This window comes from Phaenicophaeus curvirostris, chromosome Z, assembly GCF_032191515.1.
Source record: "Phaenicophaeus curvirostris isolate KB17595 chromosome Z, BPBGC_Pcur_1.0, whole genome shotgun sequence".
Classification (NCBI taxonomy): domain Eukaryota; kingdom Metazoa; phylum Chordata; class Aves; order Cuculiformes; family Cuculidae; genus Phaenicophaeus; species Phaenicophaeus curvirostris.
Genome location: NC_091431.1, coordinates 63,728,257 through 63,756,200, shown reverse-complemented (window position 1 = coordinate 63,756,200; position 27,944 = coordinate 63,728,257). Strand labels below are relative to the sequence as shown.

Genomic DNA, 27,944 nt, shown 5'->3' with positions numbered 1-27,944 from the left:
ATTTTCTGTCACACTGAAACAAAGCAAAAATAGATTATGTTATTTTACTGTAATTAGTTCAATATATTTACATTCTCTGTTATACATGATTTTTCATATATAAGAGCTCCCTTTTTCTTAAGAATTAAGAAAAAATAAAAAGAAAACTTAATCTAGTGTCAGAATGCATTTAGAAAAAAAAATACATTGTAGATCAGAATGCTACTGTGCAATGATTTATCTGGTTTTGGAATGGTTCAGATCACTATGATTTTCATCTTTGTTGAATCTGCAGTATTTCTTCAGGTGTAATCAACTAATAGAAGACCTGCAGAGCTGAATTATTAGTTTACAATATATTTTTCATGGCAGATAATACCTATTTCCTCATTTTGCTGTGCTAGAAACACGTTAATGATCCAAGGTTTACTTCCATGATTATTACCTCAACCCACAGTTTATTTTATTTTGTGTAATACAAACTAGGCTTTCTTAAGGAACAATTCACTGTGTGGTTTTGTTCTATTATATATAACCGCTAACAAATTCAATAGGTAAATCACAGGCTTGTCAGCTAGGAAAAGGTGTAAGCTACAATTATGATGCAGCAGCATAATCTTAAACCACAAATCTTAGCACTACTGTAGTGATTGTACAGACTTATTCTGTAGCGTTACAGAGTGATTGAACTTCCACTCTGTGAAAGTTATTTAAATGAGGGCAAAAAGGAAGATGGGTCCATGTAGTCTGATCCATTGGTTTCTCTTTTGCACTTGCTTGGAGCTGTTAGACAGTAGCTCACATTTTTCTCAGCTTGACCTTGCTGAAGGTCCTGGGATGTTTCCCTTGGACGTTCTTGAAACACAGATGTGTGCTGGATGCGTGAATCTGGCATTAATACTAGAATATTATGGTCCACAACTGTTGAGACCTTGGTATATTCTTTGCTGGTTCCTGGAACAGTGTACTTTTCAGTCTTCCCACTATTTTCTTTTTGCTTCAGTAATACTGCAGGCTGCTCATCTTGTCTGATTTTGTGAACTTCTACATAATCCATCAGTTTAGGATTGAAAAAAGGTGGTTTGTCATTAGGTCTGTTTTGTTTGACCTGCACTGTAGTAGTTTTGGAATGCAAATTCTCCATTTCTCTTTGCTTTTCCATGCCATCATGGGCAGTTTCAGTGATAAAATATTGTGACTGATGCTTTTCTTCATTTCCCACCAAAAATGGTGTAATGTTTGCATTTGCGTTATTCAGTGTTATCTTATGTGCATCCACAGTACTGTGGTAGGCAAGCATAAGAGGCTGGTTATTAAGTAACTGAGCTGCAGGCCATGTGGACGATTTTGTACTCTCATTGTTAAAAGGGAGTGTTTTCTGTTCTGAGACTATGCACTGAGTTTCCCACCTTGTTTTTCCTTCTTTATTTTCTTGAGCCTCTCTTACATCTTGTGTCTGAAGTGTTGTTTGAAGGGTGCAAGACTCCCTGCACTTCTCAGAAAGCAGAGAAGGGCTATCACAGCTTCCTCGGCCTGAATCATTGTCTGTTTCCTTGGGTGTCATTTTTGCATTTTTACTGGGATGGCCACTGCGATGGCTTGGCATGAGCTGCTGATCCTCACTGTCCTCTACCTCCAGATATTCTATCAGTAGTTCCTCACAGTCTGATGTTGGAGGGAAACCATGGCAACCAAGAGCACTCAATAATTCTTCAGATTTTCCTGTCTAAGGGCATAATAAACAAGATATATTTTTTCACTGTTAACCTTAGGGTTTATTTGACTAGAACAATTGTAAACAATCTACAGAATTAACATGCAAATGCCTTAGTATCTGTATCATGAGATCTAAACTGGATTTCTCCTACTGCAGAAAATAGTGGAAGAACAGACGAACATTTCTTGAGTTCCCTCACTGGGGAGACACAGTCCCAGAATTCATGTTTCTAAAGTGTGAGGAGTAAGGAGATTTTGGCAAGTAAGGGTCTCAAGGGTTTAGCAAGAAGGAAATGGAGGAGAATAAAGGAGCAGTAAAGTCCTGTCTCCTCAGCATAGCAACGGACTGTGGAGAACAACTTCCATAACAACTGCTAGGAAGATCACTCAGGCATTGGCTGTTGTAGTGTTCAGGGAACAGCTGTGGTCACAAACGCTGTTCTCCAATGCCCTTCTCCTGCTGGTGCAGAGCAGGACTCTGTCTTACACATATCCTCCATGCGATCAACATGAAAGGGTCATTTATTTTGAACACAAATTAATTGAAGCTATTTTACACTTTATTTTGGTATAATGCTAGCACATAATTTAGAAAGTAATGGTGAATTCTTTTGTTGCTATCAGTGTTACTCACCTCTAACAGATGTGTATCTATGCCTTTTATCTTTGGTCCTGGAACCGGCGGTAGGATAAAGGCAATCATTCTTTAAAAAACAGAACAAAACAAGAAGGTGTAGGTATGGGCCCTAATCTCTATTTGTTCCTCTATTTCCTCAGAAAGTGCCTGACATTTTAAACACTTCTGTCATATCTGATGCCTCCCTGTTGGACCTCTGATTCCTGTCTGCCTCTCAAGCCAGGTAATTTACAAATCCAGTTACAGTTCATAAGTTATCCTTAGACATAGTTATAAGAAACAGAACAGTATGAAAATTATTCAATGGAAAAAGTAAGACTGCTTATCTTCTTTTATTGTCTTTTGACCCATAACCTCCATTTCTCAGGGACATGGTTTAGTGATTGATGGGAATGGTTGGACTCGATGACCCAGTGGGTCCTTTCCAACCTAGTGATTCTATGATTCTGATATCACTGTAACTTCACTACTGGCCAAGAAACAGCTATGGAGGGCTAGTGTTCAGGAGGACTAGTGGTTCTGTATGCACATATTTCACTGTCAGCTGCTACTAAGCAAAATTTATGATGAATGGCTTCTGATGGCTTTTCCAACAACAGTTTACAACTCTTTCTTCTCCTTAGTATTTTTTTTACAAGACTGGTACAAAAGTGATAATCTTTGTGACATCTGCCTCTTTCAGATTTGACTGGGATGAGCCAGTGATCTAACAAATAATTTGAGAATTGACAGATGGGCAGAACAACAACCTGAAGAAGTGGCCTGTGTGAACCTCGTGAGGTTCATCAAGGCCATGTGCAAGGTCCTACACCTGTGTTTGGGCAAATGGTGGTTTCAATACAGAATGGGGACAAAATAATTGAAAGCAGCCCTGAGGAGAAGGTCTTGGGGGTGCTGATTGATGAAAAGCTTGAATCCCCAGCATAAGAAGCATATGGAACTGTTGGAACAGGTCCAGAGTAGGGCTATGAAGATGATCAGAGGGCTGAAGGACCTCCCATACAGGGACAGGCTGAGAGAGGTGGGATTGTTCAGCCTGGAGAAGCGAAGGCTCTGAGGAGACCTTATAGTGACCTTCCAGTACCTGAAGGGGCTACAGGAAAGCTGGAGAGGGATTTTTTACAAGGGTATATAGACACAGGACAATGGAAATGGCTTTAAATTGGAAGGGAGATTTAGATTAGACATTAGAAAGAAACTCTTCATGCTGAGGGTGGGGAAGCACTGGCACAGGTTGCCCAGGAAAGCTGTGGATGCCCCATCCCTGGAGGTGTTCAACACCAGGTTGAATGGGGTCTTAAGCAGCCTGGTGTGGTGGGAGGTGTCCCTGCCTATGGCAGGGGGGTTGGAACTATAAGATCTTAAGGTCCCATCCAATCCAAACCGTTCTATGATTCTATAATATAACCTCATTTCCTTTAGGTAATTAGGCCAAAACTAAGAGGCCTGTCTTCTTTAGCAGCAGGGATAGTCCAAATCACGTTTGATGAGTAGTAGCCAAGATGGTCAGATCTAACAGAGATATGGCTTTACCAATTGAGAACATCCTGTTTTCCCTAAAGAACAGAAAAACCTCTCTATCAGACTTTGAAGTCAAATACCTATAGTTTCTAGTTTATAAGACAACATGAAACTTTTCAGGAACTAAATCAATGTTAGAAGTCTGGTTTTGAAAAGTTTGCTGAGAATCTCAATTCCATACAATTGTGAAACTGGTGGCTTACCTGTACCCTTTCAAAACCATTGTCCAGCTCATGATTAAACATATAAGAGATGACAAGACACCCACAATGATCCACACAATCATATCTTTTACTCTAAAGTCTAGGAAACAAACAGAATTATTTAAGGACATGCATCTAGCATATGCATAGTCAGCATACAGAAAAAAAATCTCAATTTACTTTTCTTTTAAAAATTGGTCAAAACCAATGGATTTGGTATCAAATCTAGATGACTTTACTGGCACAGATGCGTCTCAAAAATAATTGTAATATCAGATAATAAATATACTTTTTATTAATGGCATTGTGCAGGAAATTAACTCTCTTGGAAAAATTATACAAAAATATATGAAGAGGGAAACTTTGTCACAGACAGTTATAGCAATTGTGTCCAGATTCACTTATGCCAATGCCACATCCATTTCATTATCAAATACAAACCATATAATTAATTAAATAGTAGGTTAAATGATCTAGAACTAGAAATGTTTAAGGATTTCTATTGTAACATGACACTTTTGACATGGAGATCCATATTTCAAATTCATTCCAGATAGATAAAGACTAATGAAGTGTTGTTATTATCTGAAGATGCTCACTCTTTGTTGTTGATGTAATATTTTTAATGCAGTTACTGCTACTCTTTTAATTAAAAACTACCATCATAAGTACAAATGAGGCAATAAACAGAAAGGGCATTCTTTAAATAAGAAAGGGAATTGATCCACCTTCTTAACCCCAAAAAATAATGAAGGGGAAAGCTAACTCAGTATGGTGCAGGGAAGCTGAAAATTAAGTTCTTTCTTGGCCTACAGAAACTATGCAATCTGCATGGGTGCCACAAACCGCTAACGAAAGTATTACATTCACTTCCATGTAATAATAATCACCGAAGGACACCTAGCCACTCACCAGTAGGGATCTGAATATATTTTTCTGAGCTCCATTCACTCCATGATCCATGGTGGTCTGGTTTGCAGTGAATCTGTACAATGTATTTCTTTCCTGGATTTAGGCTAAACATTTTATATTGTGTTTGCTGCCCAACAAAAATAGTCTGGAAATTAAATAAAAAGGGTAAAATGCATATAAAATGGAGACATTTTGCTATGAAAATCACAGCTAGATTTAAATCTTGATAACCAAGTTGGGAATATAGAATGAATCTGGGAAGCTTACTAATAATTATTATGCAGGCATTGAATAGCAGTACTTTTATTTTGTTCCTGTAGTTTGTTTTTCTCACATAATGCAGTGGGAATTAGAGCTGGCCTGGTTACACTGTGCAAATTAACCTACTACAAAAACACATCTTGATAATTTGGCAAAGAGGGAGGTCGCATGGTGATAGTGGGAACTGCAATGGTGCGAGGTGAGAAACAGAAAATGCAGAGAGAAAGAAAGGAATATGAAGTTGGTGGAGTTGGTGGAACTACCCCCCAGGATCTTGCAATGGCCAGGGGGCTGGGAAGTGCAGTGGAATGGGGCAGGAAGGAGATGATATCGAGATGGCTGGCAAGTATTGCAGCAGAGAGGAAGGGCATGCAAATATCAACAGCTGGAGTCTTTAATTTGCTGCTCAGTTTCTGGAGTTGCAGATCCCAGGTATAAAAAATTATTATGTGGCTATGACAACCATCATCTAATGATTATTTGTATAAATTTAAATGATTTTACACAATACCACTGAGCTTTCCGTTACCTAAGAAGTGCTTGTGGTTAAGAACAAATTATCATAAAAGTAACCTGATTAAATGAGAAGTAACAATTTAAACTGCAATGCCAATATGATTAATGTAAAATGGACACAACTGAAAATAAGTACTTTACCACTGGCTATCACGCAACAGCATCTAAGATACCCGTTTTCACAGTAGGAAATTGTAGATCACACAAGCACTGCTTTTGAAAAAGGATTAACTATTTAGCGTTTCTGCTTCATTACATTCAGGCATGGGACCTAGCTGACAAAACCTAATCAATCAGAAAACATCAGCTAGCAAAAACCTGCAACATCCCTACCTCCCATTCCTCTCCTTCTTCAGGCTTTAGTCGCAACTCATATTCAAGGGTAAGCCATCCGGATCTGACATCAGCCAGCAGGGGTGGAGACCACGTCAAGACCAGATACGGTTTTCTATTTATTGTTTTTTTCAGTTCCAGAGTTACATTCACAGGAGGATCTGGCTGTACTGTTAAAATGAGAGAATTGACAATAAGACTCTAAATGATTTTTTGCTTTATCTTAGGAGGAAATATAAAATGGTGTGATTGGTGAGTTGTCACCTCCATTGTGTCTAGTAATTTAGAACTGGTGCTGGAATACAGGGATCAAGAATTTCCTGACAAAGTAAGCATGGATTTATGAATCTGAAAAACCTGAAGAACAGTAAACATATTGCAGTCATGTTGAGATTTGCCTTAATCTCTTATCACCAGAAATAATTTTTCTTTCAATAGCATTTATTGTTTCTCTTCTTCACAACTATGTTTCAGAGCTAACATTTTTAATGTGTGTTATGGAAGTTGTGTTTTACTATAATCTTCCCAAAGTTAGCATGTACATTTTAGAAGGCTGAAAACACAGATTTAGCAGGGAAAACTTGCTCCCCTCTCCCTACCTTTTACATTAAGAAAACAAGCAACATAATCCCTACAAGCATACCTAAGGATTTTTAAAAATAAAACAAGCTACTAATATTAAAGCCCTGTCTGTTTCTCAAAAACAAAAGAAAATGGAATGCAGGTTCCTGCCGCAGCCAGGCTTGCAGCTTTCTGAGAGCTTCTGCATATTATGCATGTATTTTACCACGGTCTGATGCAAAGCTTCATCAAGTAAGTAGTCAAGGTATGGAGATAAAATGTAAAGCCTTTTCTCCCAGAGGTCTTTTCCAGTTGCCAGGCTCTGGCAGCCACAGCCTTGATAAAAAAAAAAATGGGTTTTGGTGGTAATGTTTCATTCCCGTAGAAAAAAGCCTAAATATCTGCCCACAGAAAAAGTCTCAAAAAAGACATTATCAGTACGCTGCTATAAAAAGCAGTGATTCAGCTCCTCTTGAGTCTGGAAACTACTTGTAGGTGGTCAAATTTAAAAAGATCAATTTTATTTCAGTTGCTGGTATAGTGGAAAAGGATTTTAGTTGGATGGTGTTTCTTAGCGCTTGACTGAAAGAACTATGGAACAAACAGTAAATGGTCTTCTGAATGCAGTTTTAAAGCTTTTAGCATTTTTAGGCTTCAAAAATAAAACAGTAAAGGGATGAATATTGATTTCTTATTACAGTAGATAACATTTTATTTGTTTTTACATGTTTTTAACTTGGATATAATGCTATATACAAGAAGAGCTGGAATTAAAATTCTTGTGTCAAAACTTATCAGTTTAAATTATTTGGTTCCACAGAAAATAGTTTTCTTACCTATATAAGTCACATCCACATAATGAGGATCAGAGATGTTACTTCCCATTTCATTAGTTGCCTTCACAGTAATATTGTATATGGTCCAGAAAGAGGTATGTTTTTTATCAAAGTAGCACGAATTGGGGCCTGCAGTTCTGTAATCTGGACATTCATAAACTTGTTCTTCTCTGAAATGAAAGAATCACAGCGACGAGGTTACACAGACTAAAACACCTGGCTTTGATTACTAGTAGTTCAGCATTATTTAGGGCTGAATCAGGTTTTTCATGCCTGGCAATCTGAAGAAAATCAGAAAACTGCTTTAAGTCTAAAGAGTCATTGGACAATTCCAGAGACTAAGACTTTCCCCTCAGAACTGATACTACAAAGCTTGAAGAATTCAGGCTGGTTTATTTCCAGCAGTGGGCTAGTAGAGTACAGCTCTTACTTTCTGAATACCACTGTCCATTGCATAGCTCTTAAAGGTTCCAGAGAGTCATCAGAACTGATTGCTGACACTTCTAGATGCTCTATTAAAAATTGAGTGTTTCCAGTGTTCATTTCACGCTTACATGAATTATGCATATTACAATAATATGCTTTCAGAATTTATTTTTGTCTCTCATCACTTGTTCCTCCAAATCCGTTCCCAAGCTTCCCAAAGTGAGCAGGATAGGAGGGACACTTGAGTATGTAGTACTTGCTCCCAGATTCCTCTGAGATGCAGAACAGCAAAAGAGAAAGTTGTGGATGCAGACCTCACACTCTTCCCTGGCTGGCTGGAATTGATTCTGCCTTTTTCCACTAAGATTGGCTCTCCACTGACAAGTAGAGTTTAGAATCCAGTCAGGTCACTGAAGGCTGAGCAGTGCTGGGTGAACCCAAAATAGTTCACAGGACATTAACAAAATATTGATTACTCCATTAAAATTAATGCCTGACCTAAGTTCCAGACCCAAGATTACTGCAGAGGCCAGGAGGCAATCATGGCCTATGAATACCTGTGCAAAATAAGAAGAACATTTTAATATCTGGTCATTTTGGAAAGCCTTATTTCTGGGGCTGTGTGGCCAAAGGACTGTAGGTCTTTGCATTGCAAACTATTATGCAATTGCTGCACCATGGCAACTTTCAAGGCAGATGTCACAGAAATTTGAAAAAACTGACTTTATAAAGTAATCCTACTTCAACCTTTATTATGTTGCTGCTACTGCTGTTCCAGAATATGTCAATTGCACAAGAGCATGGCCGATGGAAAACAGCTTCTCCTAAATGCAAACCCAATCAGGCTTGATTTTCCAGGTCCTTCTGATAAAACACTGAATAGTTATACACAGCTTATTACCCTTCTTTGCTGTAAAGCAAAGTGTAATTAGCAGGTTGTCCTCCATCTGGACCAGGTTTCCACCAACAAGTAAAGGTCTCCTTTTCCGGAGAACGGCATTTTATTATTGTAGGCTTTTCAGGAGGTGACTCTCCTGCAAAAGATAAAGAAATCAACTAATAAGTTTAATACATTGGGTCAAGTCTGAATTTAGAAAACAATGTCATGCAAAGCACAGGAAAATACTCTTTTCTACAAATGAAAAAAAAATCCGATTCATATTAGAATAGGAAAGGAAGGATGATTCAGTGTTTGGGGCAGCAGCCTGCTACTTTCACCTGGACTCTAAATCCTTTTCCGTTTCAGCTGTTCTGAGGATCTATGTTTTAAGAGAAAAGCTGTCTCTTTTCTCTGCCCCCAGTTTGAAATTTGGGGGTGCTGAAATACTGCCGTAACAGGTTCTACAAAATGATTTAAAATATGCTCTGCTATCCCATCTATTTTCTACATAAACCATTTTTTCTTAAAAAAAAATATTTTAAGGTGTTTCTGATTATTAAAAATAGGCTGTAATTTGTTTTGGCTTTTACAGTAAAAAAATTAAGATGAACATTTGAGCATTTGTTTATGTCCTTGCCAGTAATTCTCTTCTGAAATACCTATACTGAGCTGACCCCTAAGATACAAAGAAGCAGCTCTCAAATTTCCATGTACAGTGATTTTATGCTCAGTACTCAGGCTGCTTGCCTGATTGCTGCCAAGGAATTTATAATTTTATGAATTTCTGATGATGTTGTTATAGACTCAAGGAAAGCACTTAGAGTAAGGCAGAGGAGAAGGCTTAAATTTTGGATAGGATGGTGCTAACCAAAACCCTGATGTAATTGTAACTTTTGCAGTTATGTTTGGCAAAATATGGTCTTGTAACATTAATAATATATATTTTCTACTATTTAGAGTAGTGACATTGATTTTCCAAATTTCTAATTGCCTAAGGCAGATCTGAAAATGGGACATTTAAAAATATTTTTCTATTAGCTGTACTTCAGCAATCTCCATGTCAAATAATGAATAATACAATTAGTGACAGAAGAAGACCTAAGACAAGCTGGCTAAAGTGTCTAAGAAGATACGATATCATGCATCTTTAATGTGTACACTCAAGCCCAATAAAAAAAGATAGCTACTTCCATGGAATGGTAGATGCATTATTCTTTGTTAGACATGGCAGTTCTTTCAGTCCAGTTACTAAGGAACAGATGAATGATTTTTACAGAGGTAGTTGTCAGCTCCAGATGAAATCAACGTGATTTTTAAATAGAGGGACTGGAATAAGAAATTATTTAGGCACACCTGTATCAGATATGATTTCCTAGTAAATCTCAGACTATTTGTCACAGCCAGTTTCAGCATAGTATCCTGAGTGGATCAACAAGACTAAATAAGCAGTTACACATAAAGTATGGTAAGATGCACTAAGCTGTGCCTGCAGCACTAGGAAGTACCTGTGTGAGGAACTGGGTTTTCAAGGCTGCCATTTAGGCATCCTTCACAACACCGAACTGGATAGAATTTAAAAACAAATGACAGAACAGCAATCATGCACTCACCATTTGGAATCTGAATGCATCTTTCGGAGCTCCATTCACTCCATTCTCCAAGGTCTAACTTGCAACGGACCTGAACAACATACTTTGCCCCAGCTTGTAACCTAATTACTTTGTACTGTGTCTCCACTCCAACAGGTATTGTCTGGAAAAGAAAATTAACTGGAAAAATAATAAAGAATTGGGCCATTTTAACAAACAAAGCATTAAGAAGTATGGTTGTGTCACTAACTTGCAAAGCAAAGGTAGTGATTGCCTTAACAGAAAAACTCACTTCAGTGACACCAAGGTTCTGGTACACAAGAACATACAGTTCATGGTGGACTTGTTATACGTTAGTATTCCATCAGCTTCATAATGTAAGGAACACTATAAATCCTCTGTGTAATGCTTCTTAGTGGCTAGTTTCAGTGCTTACTATTGTCTTCCTCAGTGTCTTTGAATATCTCTTCAGAAGTCTTTCAAGACACAGAGCTTTCTCCACCAGCACGGCAACAGTAATTTAGGTATCCTTGAGGCCACCTCACTATGCCTTTAAAAATTATATTTTATCCTGGCATCTCAGCTGTGGGAGTATTGTGGTTCACTTCTAGCAGAATGGCAACAGCTGGGAATGTCAATGGAAATAGCATGTGTGAGTAGGACACCCCAAACTTCCTGAGAGGAGGTTGTCCCTAACTGTTCATGTAGAAGAGGATGATGATGATGACTCTCAGCCCAATGAGGAATCATAGAATCATAGAATCATAGAAGAACCAGGTTGGAAGAGACCCACCGGATCATTGAGTCCAACAATTCCTATCAAACACTAAACCATGCCCCTTAGCACCTCGTTCACCCGTGCCTTAAACACCTCCAGGGAAGGTGACTCAACCACCTCCCTGGGCAGCCTGTTCCTGTTCCCAACGACCCTTTCTGTGAAAATTTTTTTCCAAATGTCCAGCCTAAATCTCCCCTGGCAGAGCTTGAGGCCATTCCCTCTTGTCCTGTCCCCTGTCACTTCGGAGAAGAGGCCAGCTCCCTCCTCTCTACAACCTCCTTTCAGGTAGTTGTAGAGAGCAATGAGGTCTCCTCTCAGCCTCCTCTTCTCAAGGATTAACAACCCCAGCTCTCTTAGCTGCTCCTCATAAGACTTGTTCTCCAGCCCCTTCATCAGCTTTGTTGCTCTTCTCTGGACTCGCTCCAGAGCCTCAACATCCTTCTTGTGGTGAGGGGCCCAGAACTGAACACAGGATTCGAGGAGTGGTCTCACCAGTGCCGAGTACAGAGGGAGAATAACCTCCCTGGACCTGCTGGTCACGCCGTTTCTGATCCAAGCCAAGATGCCATTGGCCTTCTTGGCCACCTGGGCACACTGCTGGCTCATATTCAGTCACTGTCAACCAACACCCCCAGGTCCCTCTCCTCCAGGCAGCTTTCTAGACAGACTTCTCCTAGTCTGTAGCTGCATAGGGTTGTTGTGCCCCAAGTGCAGGACCCGGCACTTGGCCTTGTTAAACCTCATCCCATTGGGCTCTGCCCAGCGGTCCAGCCTGTTCAGATCCCTTTGCAGAGCCTCCCTACCCTCCAGCAGATCCACAATTCCACCCAGCTTAGCGTCGTCTGCAAACTTGCTAAGGGTGCACTCGATGCCTTCATCCAGATCATTGATAAAGACATTGAACAGGGCTGGACCCAGCACTGAGCCCTGGGGAACCCCACTTGTCACTGGCCTCCAGCTGGATTTAACACCATTTCCCACCACTCTCTGGGCCCGGCCATCCAACCAGTTTTCCACCCAGGAGAGTGTGCGCCTGTCCAGGCCAGAGGTGACAGTTTCCTGAGCAGAATGCTGTGAGAAACTGTGTCAAAAGCTTTACTGAAGTCCAAGAAGATACATCCACAGCCTTTCCCTCATCCAGCAGCCGAGTCCCTTTGTCACAGAAGGCGATCAGGTTAGTTTGGCAAGACCTGCCTTTTGTGAACCCGTGTTGACTGGGCCTGATCACCCATTTCTCTTGCACGTGCTTCATGACAGCACTCAAGATCACCTGTTCCAGGACTTTCCCTGGCACTGAGGTCAGACCGACAGGCCTGGAGTTCCCTGGATCCTCCCTGCGACCCTTCTTGTAGATGAGCACAACATCAGCCTCCAGTCAAGTGGAACTTCCCCAGTCATCCAGGACTGTTGGAAGATGATGGAAAGGGGTTTGGCCAGCACATCCGCCAGCTCCTTCAATACCCTAGGGTGAATCCCACCCGGCCCCATAGACTTGTGGGTGTCTAGTCAGGCTAGCAAGGCTCTGACCACCTCCTCTTGGATCACAGGAGCCTCATTTTGCTCCTCTAGCTCCTGGGTTTGTACACAGATGGAACAACTTTCTTTACTATTAAAGACTGAGGCAAAGAAGGCATTAAGTACCTCAGCCTTTTCCTCATCCCCTGTCACTGTTGTTCCTTCTGCATCCAATAGGCACTGTATGGTCTCCCTAGTCCTCCTCTTATTATTTATATATTTAAAGAAAGATTTTTTGTTATCTTTCACAGACTTTGCCAATCGGATTTCCAGTTGAGCCTTAGCCCTTCTGATTTTTTCTCTACACAATCTCACTTCCCTCCTATAATCCACCCAAGAGGCCTATCTCCTCTTCCAGAGCCCATAAACATTTCTCTTCTTCTTGGTATCACTTGAGATCTCTCTGTTGAACCAAGCTGTTTTTTTCCCCTGCCGGCTTTATTTTTGGAACATGGGGATGGCCTTCTCCTGAGCTGCTAGGATTTCCTTTTTGAAGAGCTCCCAGCCCTCAGGGGCTCCCTTGCCCTTAAGTACTGTCTCCCATGAGACTTTGCCAACCAGCCTTCTGAAGAGTTCAAAGTCTGCCCTCTGGAAATTTAATGCTACTGTCCTGCTAACCACCCTCTTCACTTCACCTAGAACAGAAAACCATATCATCTCATGATCGCTTTGTCCTAGGTGTCCACCTACTGCCACAGTGACTGAGAGACTTCTGAAACAAAAGGATCAGCTTGAAAAGCAATATTAAAGAGGCAAGAAAATTTGTCACTGAGGGGAGTGCTTTCTCATTGATGTGTGTCTTACTGTATCTCATTGTAAAAAGGGAAGCGAGTTCACAAGAAGTTAAAGTATCCCTGTGCATCCCCTGCAAAAGCAAGGGTAAATTGGGGAATTTGTCCTTCCAGGAGGGGTGTGTGTGCTTGTAACCTTACATTCTTGGGAGAGTGGAATTTCTGTATATAGCATATTTCTGAGACTTGTTACAAAAGTGTGTTTGTAAACTTGTAGGTATCTGTTAACTCTTTAAAGGGCTCAGTATTGTGATTTATCTGCTGTATTTCTGATACTGACCTTGACTGCACAGTTAACTGCTTGTTAATTACATGCCAGTGAACCAGTAAATTGCTTTGAGCCTGATATAGTTTAAATGATACGAACTGAGCAGACTTTTACTGTGACCTTAGGGAACAGACACATTGATGAAAATTACGATTAAATATTATATTAGTGGACAAAATAGGGACTTGTTTTGTATATGACACTAGGACAATTACAAATACCTTGAATTTCACTGTCTGTACAAACCACTACAGTATTTTCCTTTCTTTAATCAGGTTTGATTATATCAATTTTGATATTGTTACAGAAACTATAGATTTTATAATACCAGTTAAATTCAGAAAAGAGGAGTCACTGAAAAGAGCATATATGCAAGAAATGTATTTTTCCATTACCTCCCACTCTTCCTTTTCCTCAGGTTTTAGTCGTAGCTCATAGTGGTACACATGAGAATTAGAGCTGGTGCCTGCTAATGGAGGTGGAGACCATTTTGCCCAAAGATACACTATACTAGCAGATGGTTTTTTTTCTAAAGAGAGGTTCACAGGAGCATCTGGCTGAACTGTGTAAATGAAAAAATTGCCATTAGGGACTTAATTTTCTCTCAGAAAAGGTACCTCTTTTATGTTTTTTTATTTCATCACATTTATTTCAGATCATACAGCACTTAGGTAAAGGAATAGTACAATAGCCTTTTTTCCCTTGCTCTCTAGTGGCGTTTATCCGGCTACTGATTTAGGCAGTATCAGCAAATCTTAGACTTAACTCTGAATTTGTCAGGCTAAAGAAATCCAAGTGATAATTTCATGAGGTCACTGTTTCAAAATGAAAATGTCAGATATTTCATAGCTAAAAATACTAAGTACATTCATCATTGCAATGAGTAGATGATGTGTATGCTAAAAGTACAATTGAGTTAGGGATATGAAATACTACAAAAAGCCACAGAGTGCTTAGGCAGTTATTTTTACCCTCCAAAGACTGCAATGCCAGCAAAAAGACGTTTACATTTGTAAAATTTAATCTGGGACATTTCAGGTATCTGAACTTAATTTGCAAGTTTTAATACCTGAAGTACTAAGAACCAAAAAACCTCCATTGAGTCTAATTGAAATACTGGCGATAACTAGAAACTGGATCACATTTTTCAGCCAAAATTAAAATGACAAGGAAATATGCAGTTACTTAATTTATGAGTAAAATGCAGTTTTCAAATAAATTAAATATGCACACATTAGATGATTTGTAGATAAACACTCCTGCATAGCAAGTTTCACATTATGATGAAATAAACATTTCATTACTATGTGTTCTGGGATTAAAAACCGCATACATCTCCCATTAATTTGTTTGCCATTTCATTCTTCCCTTTTTACCTATGTAGGTCACATCCACATACTGAGGATCTGAGCTGTTACTTCCAATCTCATTCGTTGCCATTACAGTGATATTATATGTTGTCCAGGGATTAGTGTGGTTTTTATCAAAGTAGCAAGAATTGGGACCTGATGTTCGGTAGTCTGGACATTCATAGATATTTTCTTCACTGAAATAAAATTAATTGAAAAGTTTAATGCTTAGGAAATGAATCAAGCAGATAGTATTCTAGTAATGGTCTAGGTTCAGCAAAGAAATTTAAAATCTTTAACTTTAGATGTATATGTAATCTCATCTCTGGGAAACATTTCAGTAAGTGTTAAATGCTATTACTATAAATTCTCCATTGCTGTTTTTACTGCAGTTTTTCAGGATGAACACTTCTATACTTTTTTTATACATAGGAAAATGTGGATAATAGAATGGAAAGAAAAATTTCTAGACATAGCACAAGGCTATTACTAAAAACGTTTAAAATCAAGTTAAAAGGCAAATTAAACACATTCACTTTGATAAAGAAGAAAAGTTACTAAATATCTTCATAACTCTTTCACTGGAAGGTAAACTGATGGGCCCCTATGGCAGAGGAGTGTATTACTAATTATTTTCTTTTCAGCAAAATGTTGATTTATATATTTTTAACAGGATGCTCAGGGAGGTGGTTGAGTCACCTTCCCTGGAGGTGTTTAAGGGGTGGGTGGATGAGGTGCTGAGGAACATGGTTTAGTGATTGATAGGAATGGTTGGACTCGATGACCCGGTGGGTCTTTTCCAACCTGGTGATTCTATGATTCTATGATATGCTTTTTAACATGGTCATCATCAGAAACGTCTCAACAAACGTCTCAACAGTATCTGATCAATTTGTGGTCTTTTAGCTATTATCCTCATATGAGTCTTTGGCTTTTTTTAGGAGAGGGATCATTTTGTACTTAATTAAATCTGAAGTGGTAGATGTACTCAGAGCCTATCCCACGTGTGAAGAACTGTGCAAACCCAAAGCACCAGCTAAGATGGTTCAAGGATGCACTTTAGGTACACTGCTATGCTCTATGCACCACGAATAACAGGGTCTCTTAGTTTTCTTAGTTTTGTCTTCGTTCACAAAGCAAAGATGGGAGTAAATGGACTGCACCTGAGAGAAAACGAGTTAGGAAAGGCAACTGTGGCCCAGATCTAGTGTACTTGGCAGTACTGGGTGTTCTGCAAAATTAATAAAATGGATAAACACTTCTTTCTATGCCTAAGCAGGACTGTTCCAGGCTGTGATAGGTATGACTTCAAATGCTCATTAAACATTTCTGTTCTGATTGAGATTGATACATATGGACTTTCATAACAAAAGTTCTACAGCTATGCTCACTACAGAAAAGGCAAGCATAAACTCTCTCAGATCACTGTTGAGTGTAGTAATGTTATTAAAACCTGCATCTTTCCCAATCAATTAATACCAAATGATTTGGAGTTTATTTAAGTTAAACAGGGGAGTCGGAGTCTTTATCTTATCTCTTCTGAGCCGCATTGGAATCACTAGAGAAATGTAATCCCTGAGCCTCCCCGCTTACTTGGTCCTGTTCCGAGACTTCTTGTTTTCAGGAAGAAAGGGCAGTTGCTCAAAGAAGCACAGGTTAAGCAAAGTTGCTAAACATAAACACATTTTATTCCTAAAGAAGATGGTGGTGTCAGAGACGTTATTACAGATATAATACGCGTATTTGAGATACAATATGCGTAATTGACATTACTCTGTTTTATGAACTACAAGGTTGGCTATAAATCCAGAAGGGGAAGCAGAGACTATATTTCTCCAGATGGGGGATTGCTGTAATGTAAAAGCTCCTCGGCAGGGCCCCTCAGCAGCCTTTGCTGCCCCTGCCCAGCTTGCCCAAGACCTCCCCATGCCCTGCCCGCGGCTCAGGATCCCATTTCAGCCCACCAGCTCCTCACAGCCCTGCCCTGCTCAGCCACAGACCTCGCTGAGCCAGCCCTCACCCAGGCGGACCTACTGGCTCAGCCACACTTCAACCTGTCCATATCTCACAGAGGTGCCCGATGCATGGGGCTGGGTTTCCCCTAGCCTGTCTTTAGACTGCAGGGGGGGTTAGATCAGATGAGTTTCAGTAGGGACAGACTGAAGTTTTGGGGCTGATAGTGGTCATGTTCTCTTCCAAGGAGAAACCATACATCTCCTATAGCCCTTGTTGGCTATCTAATTTTTAAGATGAATCCATAAAAATGGCTTCATAAATTAATATTCTCATTCCCTCATTCAGTCATAATCATCACTTGATCACTTACAGAATACTTATGTACTGCTTGTTACCTGTCCTTGCTGTAGAACAGGGTGTAATTGGTAGGAAGTCCTCCATCTGAGCCAGGCTTCCACCAACAAGAAAAGGTTTCCTTTTCTAGAGAACGACATCTTATTATCTTAGGTTTTCCAGGGTGTGATTGACCTAGGGAAGTGCAGAAATCCAGCTGGTTATATTAGAGATGGACAATGGGTTTTATTGTTGTTGTTGAATGATAAATGTACTGAGGTATCCTTTTTTAAGGAAAATAAAATTATTCGAAACTATAGACTGAGTGCAGCCAATAAATCTGCCTGGAAAAAAGGTCAAAAATTTCTGAAAAGTAAATATATTTTACCTCAAACTGCTAAAATATCCGCTATTTTTTTAATTTATGTTTTTGAATGAAAATTCCATTTGAAATTTATTTGTTTAAATGTATTATAGGTCTAAACTTAAAAATTACATCGTTATCTCCAAATTAAATTAAAAAGCTTGGAATAAAGTGTATGACCTTTAGTTTTTTCCTAAAATATCCAAATTTTTATCTTCAGGTCATCTTAAAGTGAAATTTCAACTTTTCAAACTGAAGTTTCATACCATGTTTCTAATAGTGTTACTATGCATATGATACTAATTCTCAAGAAGGTGACAAGGATGAAGAGAGTGCAGGGATGAAATCAGTGCCTTTTATCATCACCACCACATAATCATTAAATTAATACTATAAAAAGAAAAGAGGACTACAGCCATTTTCAAAATCTCCATAAAGAGCTTTAAAAGAAAGTAATTTAAATATGTACAAGCTCCAGTCATGGCCAGGGTAGAGTGGATAAAGCCTCAGACTTTTCTAAAGAAAGTGTTTTAAGAAAAAAAATTGTTTCAGAAGTGTTGTACTTACCAGTCAGACCCATGACAGCCACAGCATGTAGCAAAATAATTTGAGCTGATGATATCAATTTCTGCTTCATGATGCCTGCTTCTCCTCAGGATAGAATATCAGGTCAAGGGCTCACTGAAAAATACACCATCATGCAGTAGTCAATAATGCTTGACAGGCAGTCCATATCACTTGGTTTGATGGAAGTCCTTTTTGAATTGCAGCTAATTAATTCTTGCTATTTCTCAAAAAGGTGTGGCAACACCTACATTTCCACTTCAGAAGTGGAAAAACTAAATCAGAGAATACCAAGTAGGTTCTCCTGAAGGTCTTTGAATGGTTAGTAGTGCTGGGATTACAATTCAATAGCATTAACAAATCATGCATATTTATCTGCCATCTTGGGAATACTGAAAGAATTTCTGAAAGTTCTGACTTTTAGGCTTATTAATTTACCTGAGTAACCAGCCTTTTAGTAACAAAATATACACTTTTATCCCTGTGAAGAGAAAGAAGAGCTCAACATTTCTGAACTCTGAATGTCCTGAAAAAAAAGAAGGCAAATAGAAAATAACTATAAACATGCTTATGAATTTTGAGCCAGTCTCATGACTGAATATTTGGGATTGGTAATTTTGAACTCAGGATCACCTGAGCTGAGAATGCTATTCTTTTTGTGTGTTCAACTTATTTCTTTTTACTGCTTTTAATTTTCTAGTGAAGTGCCAAGATCAGAGAAAAAAAACCAAGATAAAAAGTGGCATAAAATTAATTTATCAGATAAAAAGGCAGGACGGGATACAATTATTCCTCTTTCTTCAACCTGCAAAGGCCAGAGACAGCGTGGCAGAATTCCGCTGAAACAGAGGTGTGAATGGGAAGCCACCAGCTGTGGAGCCCCAGTTCCTGCACCACTAGATGTCCTCAGAACCCAGGTTACAGCTCAGTGGGCTCAGGAGTCCCTGTGCTGCTAAATATGTTTGCTTAGCTTGAAGACACCATAACTTAAAGCAAACCTTCTGCTTGTCCCACCAATATGCTTCCTGCTTGGAAACTGTGATCAGAATCAGCTACCTGAGTCTCAGTATCCAACCTCATTCTTTGAAATGAAATAATAACAATTTAGTCTGAAAAGTAAACTCCTTACCTCAGCTTTCCACTCCTACCAAGCCCATCTGACAGGTATTTGTATGCTTGAAACCCATTCAGAGTAGCACAGTGTGGGAGCAAGACGTCTCTTTGCTGAGGAAAAATTGTGGTTTATCAGATGACTCAATTTTAATTATGCAATGAATATTCTATACCAAGAAACTCTAATCTATCTATCAACACATAAACATTTTTCAAGTCCAAAGGTAAATGAAACATCAGTTAATTTAATTGCATCTAAACCACATTTATTGTGGACAGAGTGTGGTGAAGAGCATTAATTGGCTACATTTTCTTATACCACTTCTAAATATCCAGGCATGTTTCATGAATGCAACAGAGCTACAGGCTGCAGAATTGCATCTGTGTTAATTTTAAAGTTACTTAAAGCCATCTGTGCATATTCATAGAATCATAGAATCATAGAATAACCAGGTTGGAAGAGACACACCGGATCATTGAGCAAATCATTTAAATATAAATTCCATTTTGTGTTAGCACATGCAAATTTTATGACTGTAAACAAACGGCAGGCACAAATGTTAGTGTTTAACTTCACAAATGAGCAGAACTCTTGGTGTTATATAATGCTTATCATGGACCATTGAGCTTATGCAATAAAGAGGCACATTTTTCCCAAGTGAAGGTGCAATAATGGGCTATAAACAGTAACCATTTCATGTACATATGATACCACTTAGCAACATTTTATTCTTTCTAAAATAGTTAGAATATTTGCAAAATACAGCACTTTCAAACTGAGACTCATATTATACTGCAGGGAACTGGTACCATCATTGTTTTATTTCTTCCACAGATGCATCTTTTTTGTGTGAAGAAATGACAGATAAGAGAAACTGATTACAGTGAGTAAAAGAATGAAATTTGTCAATCCTACAAAATAGAGAGATCATCAGGGAAGAGATGCATTAGAGCTCTCTGCAAGGAAAACAGTGTAATTGTGGAAAGTGAAGACCACAAGAACCAGATTTACAGAAATAGGATGAATTAATGCATTTTAAAAAAGTACTTATTTTTAAAAATGACAGGACCACGCACCCCTTCTGTAGTGTGCCTGTGAAAAAGAGCAAAAGAGACATAGGGGAGGAATATGGACATACTGGTGCCCAAGACTGAAGTCTACGTACAGATCTAGTCACCTAGTCAGCAAAAAACCCCCAAGTTAATCTATTTAGAACAGAATACAGCCACAAAGACGAATAGGAGACAGAGAGGCTGTCTCATGATGGCAGTTTAAAGAACTGGCCTCTTAACTCCATGCAAGGATGGCTATGTCTTCTATGAAAAAGACAGGGGATTAGGGAAAACAATGATGTGTAAACTTTAGCAAATTTTGGAACAAGAATAGATGACCATTATTAGCTCCAAAATTTAGAGAAAAATATTATCACCACAGCAGTGAATTTCTGGAATGATATTCCGAACACAGAAATCCCATTTAGTTTTCCCAGGTAGTCTGATCTCTTATGAAATGCATGTGACACTGTTGATTGTGAGAGCTGAGGACTGGACTTTGTGATCCTACATACGCTTTCCAGGCCACTGCTTAAATTCAAATTAAATCCTTTGAATTGTTAACAGTTTGAACACTTTTTGTCATAACTATATCAAAAGTGCATCTCCCCTATCTATAACTTGAAAATGTTTTCGTAAAAGGGTAACTAGCATTACTGAAGATGCTGTGAGGGAGTGCCTTGCTTTTAGGGCTGAATAAATTGTTTCCAAGAGGGACAGAGTGGACAGTTATTTAAGAGAATGTTGCAAAACCACGGGTTGAGTAACTGATAATAAAAAGATCACATGCCTCCTTTTTGAAGGTTTTGATTTAATTCCAATGAAATTATCACACTCTGACATTAGAGTTGTATTTCTCCCTTTTAACACAGCTGTTTTATTGTATTGAACAGCTGCTCACTGCACCCCACAAAGCCATGTGCCTTGATGGAAATGACTGTTGGAGTTTTAGATTGCATAGAAATGCTGGACATGCCTGTATAATAAAACAACCCTACTGTGTAAGTAATAACATTATGGTATTGTAGGTTTGAAGACTGTGTTCACCGTGGCATCAGACTAAGCTGAAAATTAAATCAATACCAAAATGGGTGCTGTGGAGCAGGGGTGAGAGAAAAATGTCCCTGCCCTAACTGAGTTCAAATTCTTACACACTTTTCTTTCTCTTGGCTATGCTGATGGATGAGGGTTTTTTTGAGACTGACAGAGAAGCCTTTACTCAGTTCTGCACAGAAGGAACAATTTTCTGTTTGCAATGTTTTTGGGCTTGCAGGAAGAGGAGCAACTGTATAGCACTTACTGGCAATAACATTATGTGCATCACAAGCTTTACTTGTGCTGCCAAAGAAATCTGAAGACCAAAGTACTTTACTAATCTGTACTGAACAAGATTGACATTCTTGCTACTTATATTGATAAGCAACGTTTGTCTTTCAGGCCTGGGGGAAGGCACTTCAAGGAGTCTTGAAACTCCAGTTCACTACCATTTGAAAGGCTAAACTACAGCTGTCATAGAAACCAAGCTACAGCTGTTGCTGAAACCAAGTATGGAAAAACCAAGCAGGAATAAAGCCAGGATGTGACAGTCACTGTAATATCCAGAATCCTACTGGCCATACATTCAACTATACTGTGGACATTGCATGAGTTTGCATTTCCACATTGTGTTCTCAAATGCCAACACTCATGTAGCCAAGATGTGGGCACCACTTTCATCAGATGTGCTTTTGAATGACAGCGATGGTTGGGATTACACTTAAGGTTAAAGCTGTAGATGTGCGGTGTGTCCAAAGCTCTTCTTCCCCTCCCTGAATGAGACCTGATTGGAAGTCTCCAAATTCTGAATCCTTCAGGCATCCTGTACAGCCTTAATGGAGATGAATAAGCTCCAGACAAGGCAGGGAATTCAGAGATGTCTCTTATCTGAATTTCTTGTAATTGATTCCAGATGGCAAGCGGTTTTTGAAGAGTGCTTTCTGGGGATGCTTAGTTCCTTCTTTTGGCTACGTAAGCGAATCTAGAAATCCAATTAATTTCTTGGGACCAGGCACTTCATATTTCTGTCTTGCATAAACTGGAAGCACCTACAAGTTCTTTTATATTTTACTTGAAAAGTCATCAGGGTTTTTTTTTTAAATATATTTTTTCCTTCTCTTTTAAACAAACCTTCTCCTGATGACCCTTTGTAGTCCTTCCTTTGATTAGCAATCAATATGTGATGATGAATGGAACAACTTCTTTCACCCATGGAGATGCACTCATTACTCAGAAGGTAATTCTTAAAAAAGAAAAATTGTGAAACCCCAGATTCTTGAAAATATTTTAGACACTTAATCCTCCATCAAAGTATTTATGCACTTGACTCTTAATGATTTTACAGAACTGAGCCTGAAACTTTATTTAAAAATCTCAGCATCTAAACTGACAAGAAAGGCTAAGGCAACAAAGGAAGAAAACACTTTATCCCTGCTTTACAGATGGAGAATCAAGACAGAAAATAATCAAGTGTTTTGCTCAGACTTATACTAGAAACATAACAAAAGCTAAAAACTTATCCTTTCCTACTATTTTTTTTCTGAACATCATCTCTACCACCTTTGTTTTCTCAATAAAATGCCATTTAGCTAACAATAGCGGTCTTCCTCTACCAGTCTCACAGCTTCTGAATATTGTATTTTCTTCCCTGGTGGTCTGTACTTTTACCTGTACTTTAATGATTATTATTCTTACAGCAGCCTTTTACAGACAAGAAGAACATATTAAAGTTAAAAACATATTTTACAGACAAGAAAAACAATTTAGACGTTTGAAAGTTAGAATTTAAATTAGAACTTGAAAGTTGCTCTTGAAATATGATAGAAGTTAATCTCTACCAACTACATTAATTATCTTCCTGTAATTTTCAATATTATTTACAAATAGCATAGTCATGAAATATAAAGTCCAGTATCCTACCTAAAGGACTCCTGTGTGTGAGGAAGATTTTTGTTCCTTTCCTGGATTACTTGATAATCTGCAAGAGAAAAAACAGAGCAATTCTAGGATTCGTGTTTTACTGGAAGTATCACTACTTTAATCCTAAAATGTAAAAAGAAAAAAAAAAATCACTCTTTATATTAGGTGATTCAGATACTGACACTCCAATACATTCAGAGCAATAGTGAGTGTGGTAACATACTGTGTTACTGTACACTCTTTTCATTACCTGTTTCAATTAACGTGCAAAATTTTGTAGCAATTTAGGGTGCAGTTTGGATTTACTAGTAGATTAAGTGAGGCTATGCGATTAAAGGCCATCTACATGAATTGGAGAATGGGATCAAATTAAAAATGTCTGAAAAATGCAGAACACTAGCAACCTAATCAGTGAAAATGGGTCTACCCCTAAGGCTACCGAGGTACGTTCAGACCGTTGTGCCTTGTGTAGAACCCACTAGGAGGAGCAAGGCAAACCAGTTCCCTTCTTCATATACCTTGCAAACTGAAGGAAGCAGTCAGGAAGTGATGCAGGGCGAAAGGAATCTGAACAGGAAAGGAAAAGTTGAAAGTGGTCTAAGGAGGAACAAGCATAGGAAAATAAGAAGAAAAGCAGAATAAAGGGGACAGTCAAGTGTAAACTGGAGGCTTGTTTGACTGAGATGTGTGTCTAACCACCATAGTCTACCCTTTATTCTCTCTTTCTGTCATTTGTCTGGGTGTGCCCTGTTCTGGGTGGGTACACTTGGATTCTAGTGGAATTATGTAGCTGGATTATGTAGCAAGGATTGGGCTGCAAACCTCTGGGCTCATATGCAGCTGCCCCGTAACTGGGGAGACTAGAGTATCTGCAGCCACCTACTGAAGTGATCCATATTTTGGGCATAATCACATTTATACATATATATAGCAATAGCAGATGTCTGTGTTGATGTGTGGCCTGTTTGTGTGTATTGTTTCCATACACACACCTGTCAATAGCAGCTGCTAAGCTTCAGTGTTGGCGGAACCTGAGAATATGAACTTGCAGCAGCTGCACATCTATTGGGCTACCTGATTCAGCTGCCTCTAAAAGGCCAAATTCAAATGTTTTGCCCAAAAAAGCCACTATGTTTAACTGACTGTTCTTCATCATCCCATCTGACTACACTGTGCTGTGAAGAAATACTCTAGATGTGCTTTAATGGGCAATTTATCTGCCAGAGCAAGAAAAACTATGCATACATGAAATTAATAACTTTGAAATTACTAACATCATCTTATGTCTTACAAAATCTCTCTTTACATAGTTTGAATCTAAAGAACAAGACTATTTTTATTGCCAACATTAGGAATGGTCTGGATCACCTGGAGACCAGGTGGGAAGCTGTAGTACTTAGTCACCAGGGTATTCTTTTGTTTCCATTTGGTTCCATTTCAGTAAAACTAATGACAGCAATAATAATACCATGAAATTATCTGGCAGTCAGACATTGTGCCATTACAGAGGTTCAGATTTAATTGAGGATGAGAAATGCTTTCTTTTTTATATGCATATATAAAAAATAACATACAAACTGAATATGGCAACAATAATGTTTGTGGTGAATTTACTCAACCATCACATAAGGTGAAAAGTCATTTAAAGATTGAGCTCACTGTTTTAGAATGGACAGAAATGTTGTTGTCAGTGTCCATGCTGGGAACACATTTTGACTCATAACTGGCTAAAAAGAAAAATTCTCCCCAAACACAAGCTGCTTTGTAGATCTAGAGATGTTTTAAAAACTATGCAGTTGTTCCACATTTAAAAGGAAGCAGAGCTCTAAGAGTAAATGTACAGTTAGATCACTAAATAAAAATAATCTTTCCTTTGCTTTTTGTGTTTTCCACTACTTAGTACTACACCAAAACATACCGTTCTACCACCATATTTTTTTCACTCATGACTACTTTCATTAACAAGTGATATAGTGAAATGGTGATAAACCCCTATATAATATGACTGACATAGAAGCGTTTCTTACCAATTCTACAATAGTGCCATAGACACTGGCTTGTTCACATCAATGACTGGAAAGGATCATGATAGAATTGACCTTACCTCCTGCATTAAGGAAGACAATCACTCTCATTCAAGTATTTCTACATCAAATAATCATTACTCAAATCTTATTTATTATAATGATCCTGAGAACAAAGATAAAATCCCACCGTCTTAGGTACTGTACAAAGAAGAGTTTCTGTTCAGAGTGGAAGAATGGAAGAAAGGGATATAACAAGCAGATCAAAACCTGAATATCTTCTGTTTGAACTTAAAGATTATTTCATAACAAAATATTTTCAAAATATCACATAAACTGGAAGAATGTTTTAGAAAATTCACTTTCAGAATGTCATTACAGAATGTCACAAATTCTTTTTCAACCGAAGTCAATGTGTGCAAATTTTCAAGATTCCAAAACCAACAAAGATCACCAAATAGCAACATAAGAAAAAAATTGTTTTGAAATTTTCCATTAGAACATATTCTGAAATCTAAGGAAATAATTTCAGTTTGATTATAACTTTTTTCCAGTGAAAACCAGTTTGATGTAATATTTCTGATGATCTTTAATTATATATAGAATTTCAATGAACAATGCAATGGCATGAAATGTCTTGCTTTTTGACATTTCTGGGGAAAGATTCTGGTGTAGAAGTAAGGAAGATTATTGCGGAGAGACTAAAGTGACTAAAACTTTACAGGAAGCAAAGCATAGGACTTTGAAAGTAGGAAAGGGAACACAGTAATCAAGAAAACTGCTAAAGTTTTATGGAGTGAACCTGAGGGAAAGAGATAACGAGGAAGGACACAGTAGGCGGAAAGAACAAATAATCTGTTGGCACTGGGCAGTGAAGAGATGGATAAAGTTGTAATTTTGAACATATTCCAATATCCCTTTTGAGTTTCAAAATTCCATCCACTGGATGCCGTCCCAAAATAGCCTTTTCTTGGTGAACACAGGCTATGGGGTTGGGTGGAGGACAAGGATCTTCCAGATCCTAGTGCCTGCAAGCATCGGTGGGGTAGTGCTGAAGAAAGCTGTGACCTTAGCCCTAGCACAGTTTCTTTATTTCCTCTCACTGTGACAGCCCATTTTAGTTGTCTGGAGTCTCTCTTCAGAGCTTTATGAATGTGGTAAGACTGTAACAGAAAGAGCCTGGGTACAGGGGAGTAAATATTCTTGTTCAATCACAAATCTGCCTAATTAACAGTATCAGTGGGCGCAAAGAAAATTGTTGGACTAATAATTTTTTCTGTTCCAGTGTTCTCTTTTTCAGGAGGTCCTTAGTATGAGGTTGTAAAAGTAGTTGTTTCTTTGTCTTTTTCTGAGTACACGTTGTACACTTAGACCATTCACACTTCAATTGCTTAAGTGACTGTATATTTACTCTGTAAAAGAACAAAGTTACCAAAAATTTCTGCTCCAATCAAACTGACATAAACACATCCTGTTATTTGTGAGAAGAATGTTTTTCAAACATACTCCCTGAGTGTCAATTCTGTCAATAGAAAAGCGTTGTGGTTGAAGGCTGAATGCTACCACTAATGCCACGCACAGATGAAGCAGCACACTGCTTAGCTAATGAAAAGAAACGTTAACCTGGTAATCCAAAACTGAAGGGAAAATATTTTCTTACTATTAGTTGAAAGAATTGCTAACAACAATGGGAATAAAATAAAATCCAACCTTCAGCCTTCTAACCTAAACCTTCAACATCTATCCTAAAGCAGAAATACATGGATATGCAGAGAACTATATTTATCATGTCTAGCTCTGATCTTGGTGGCATTTTGCAGATCTCCTCTGGCACCTAATTCCCAAATAGACTAATGCCTAACACATTTTATAAACATTACTTTCTGTGGGTATTTACATAGGTGATGTTAATCTCCAATGTCAGTAAAAAACAAACAGTTTCCTTGTGCGGATCACGGTTGGACTCGATGATCCGGTGGGTCTCTTCCAACCTGGTTGTTCTGTGATTCTGTGATTATAGAAAGTCAGATGTTCAAACCACTCTGAACTTTTCACGTGTCAAACCAGTAACAGTATCAATACTGCTGTGTTGCAGCCCTATCAAATGCCACATGATGCTTATCTTCCAGCAAAAATATCTTTATTTAATTACAGTTTTACAGTGGAAGAATATTGAAGCTCCTGAAAGCTGCAATATGGATCTCTGAAGTACGAATTTCCTCTTCTAATTTCTTCAAGATGAATATATAAACTCAATGAAGTACAGCACTAACCTGATCTGCCCCCCATCTTCAACCCAGACTGCTGTTCCTTGGAAATTTTCAGTCATGGTGAATTGCATTTTGGATTTTTCATTTGTTTTGAAGTATAAGGTAATGGTCCTGAGGCTGCAGGTTGTGAGAGTTCATATACTTGTTTACAGAATAAAGACTTACACTGCAGTCTCCAGAGGTTAAAGGTAACTTTATAATGTATTCATTCATTAACCCATTCATTCATTAACTCACTTGC

General features: G+C 38.5%; 1 protein-coding gene across 2 annotated transcripts; it reads right to left on the bottom strand.

The window, feature by feature from the left end:
- Positions 1 to 252: 252 nt before the first annotated feature.
- PRLR (prolactin receptor) lies at positions 253 to 27,838 on the bottom strand. 2 transcript variants are annotated; one of them, XM_069880097.1, is made up of 13 exons: positions 27,707 to 27,838; positions 18,292 to 18,405; positions 17,423 to 17,555; positions 15,099 to 15,268; positions 14,118 to 14,284; positions 10,392 to 10,533; positions 8,803 to 8,935; positions 7,476 to 7,645; positions 6,079 to 6,248; positions 4,969 to 5,113; positions 4,057 to 4,156; positions 2,330 to 2,399; positions 253 to 1,705 (listed from the first exon to the last, which is right to left on the bottom strand). In XM_069880097.1, the coding sequence occupies exons 2-13, from the start codon at positions 18,359 to 18,361 to the stop codon at positions 686 to 688; spliced, it is 2,490 nt and encodes an 829-aa protein (XP_069736198.1). In that variant the 5' UTR covers positions 18,362 to 18,405; positions 27,707 to 27,838; the 3' UTR covers positions 253 to 685. The 2 variants fall into 2 exon arrangements, with proteins under 2 accessions (XP_069736198.1, XP_069736199.1); XM_069880098.1 differs by lacking the exons at positions 18,292 to 18,405; positions 27,707 to 27,838 and having other exon boundaries at positions 15,122 to 15,268; positions 17,423 to 17,545.
- Between the last annotated feature and the right edge of the window lie 106 nt (positions 27,839 to 27,944).

Bases quoted from the DNA above. Each gene is read 5' to 3' on its own strand.
- PRLR (XM_069880097.1), bottom strand. From the start codon at position 18,361: ATGAAGCAGAAATTGATATCATCAGCTCAAATTATTTTGCTACATGCT. The intron at 10,534-14,117 runs GTAATGGAAAAA...TTTCTTTTCCAG, and splicing joins AGGAAAAGGAAGAGTGGGAG to ACAATACCTGTTGGAGTGGA. The intron at 8,936-10,391 runs GTGAGTGCATGA...TATCTTTTGCAG, and splicing joins ATGCATTCAGATTCCAAATG to GAGAGTCACCTCCTGAAAAG.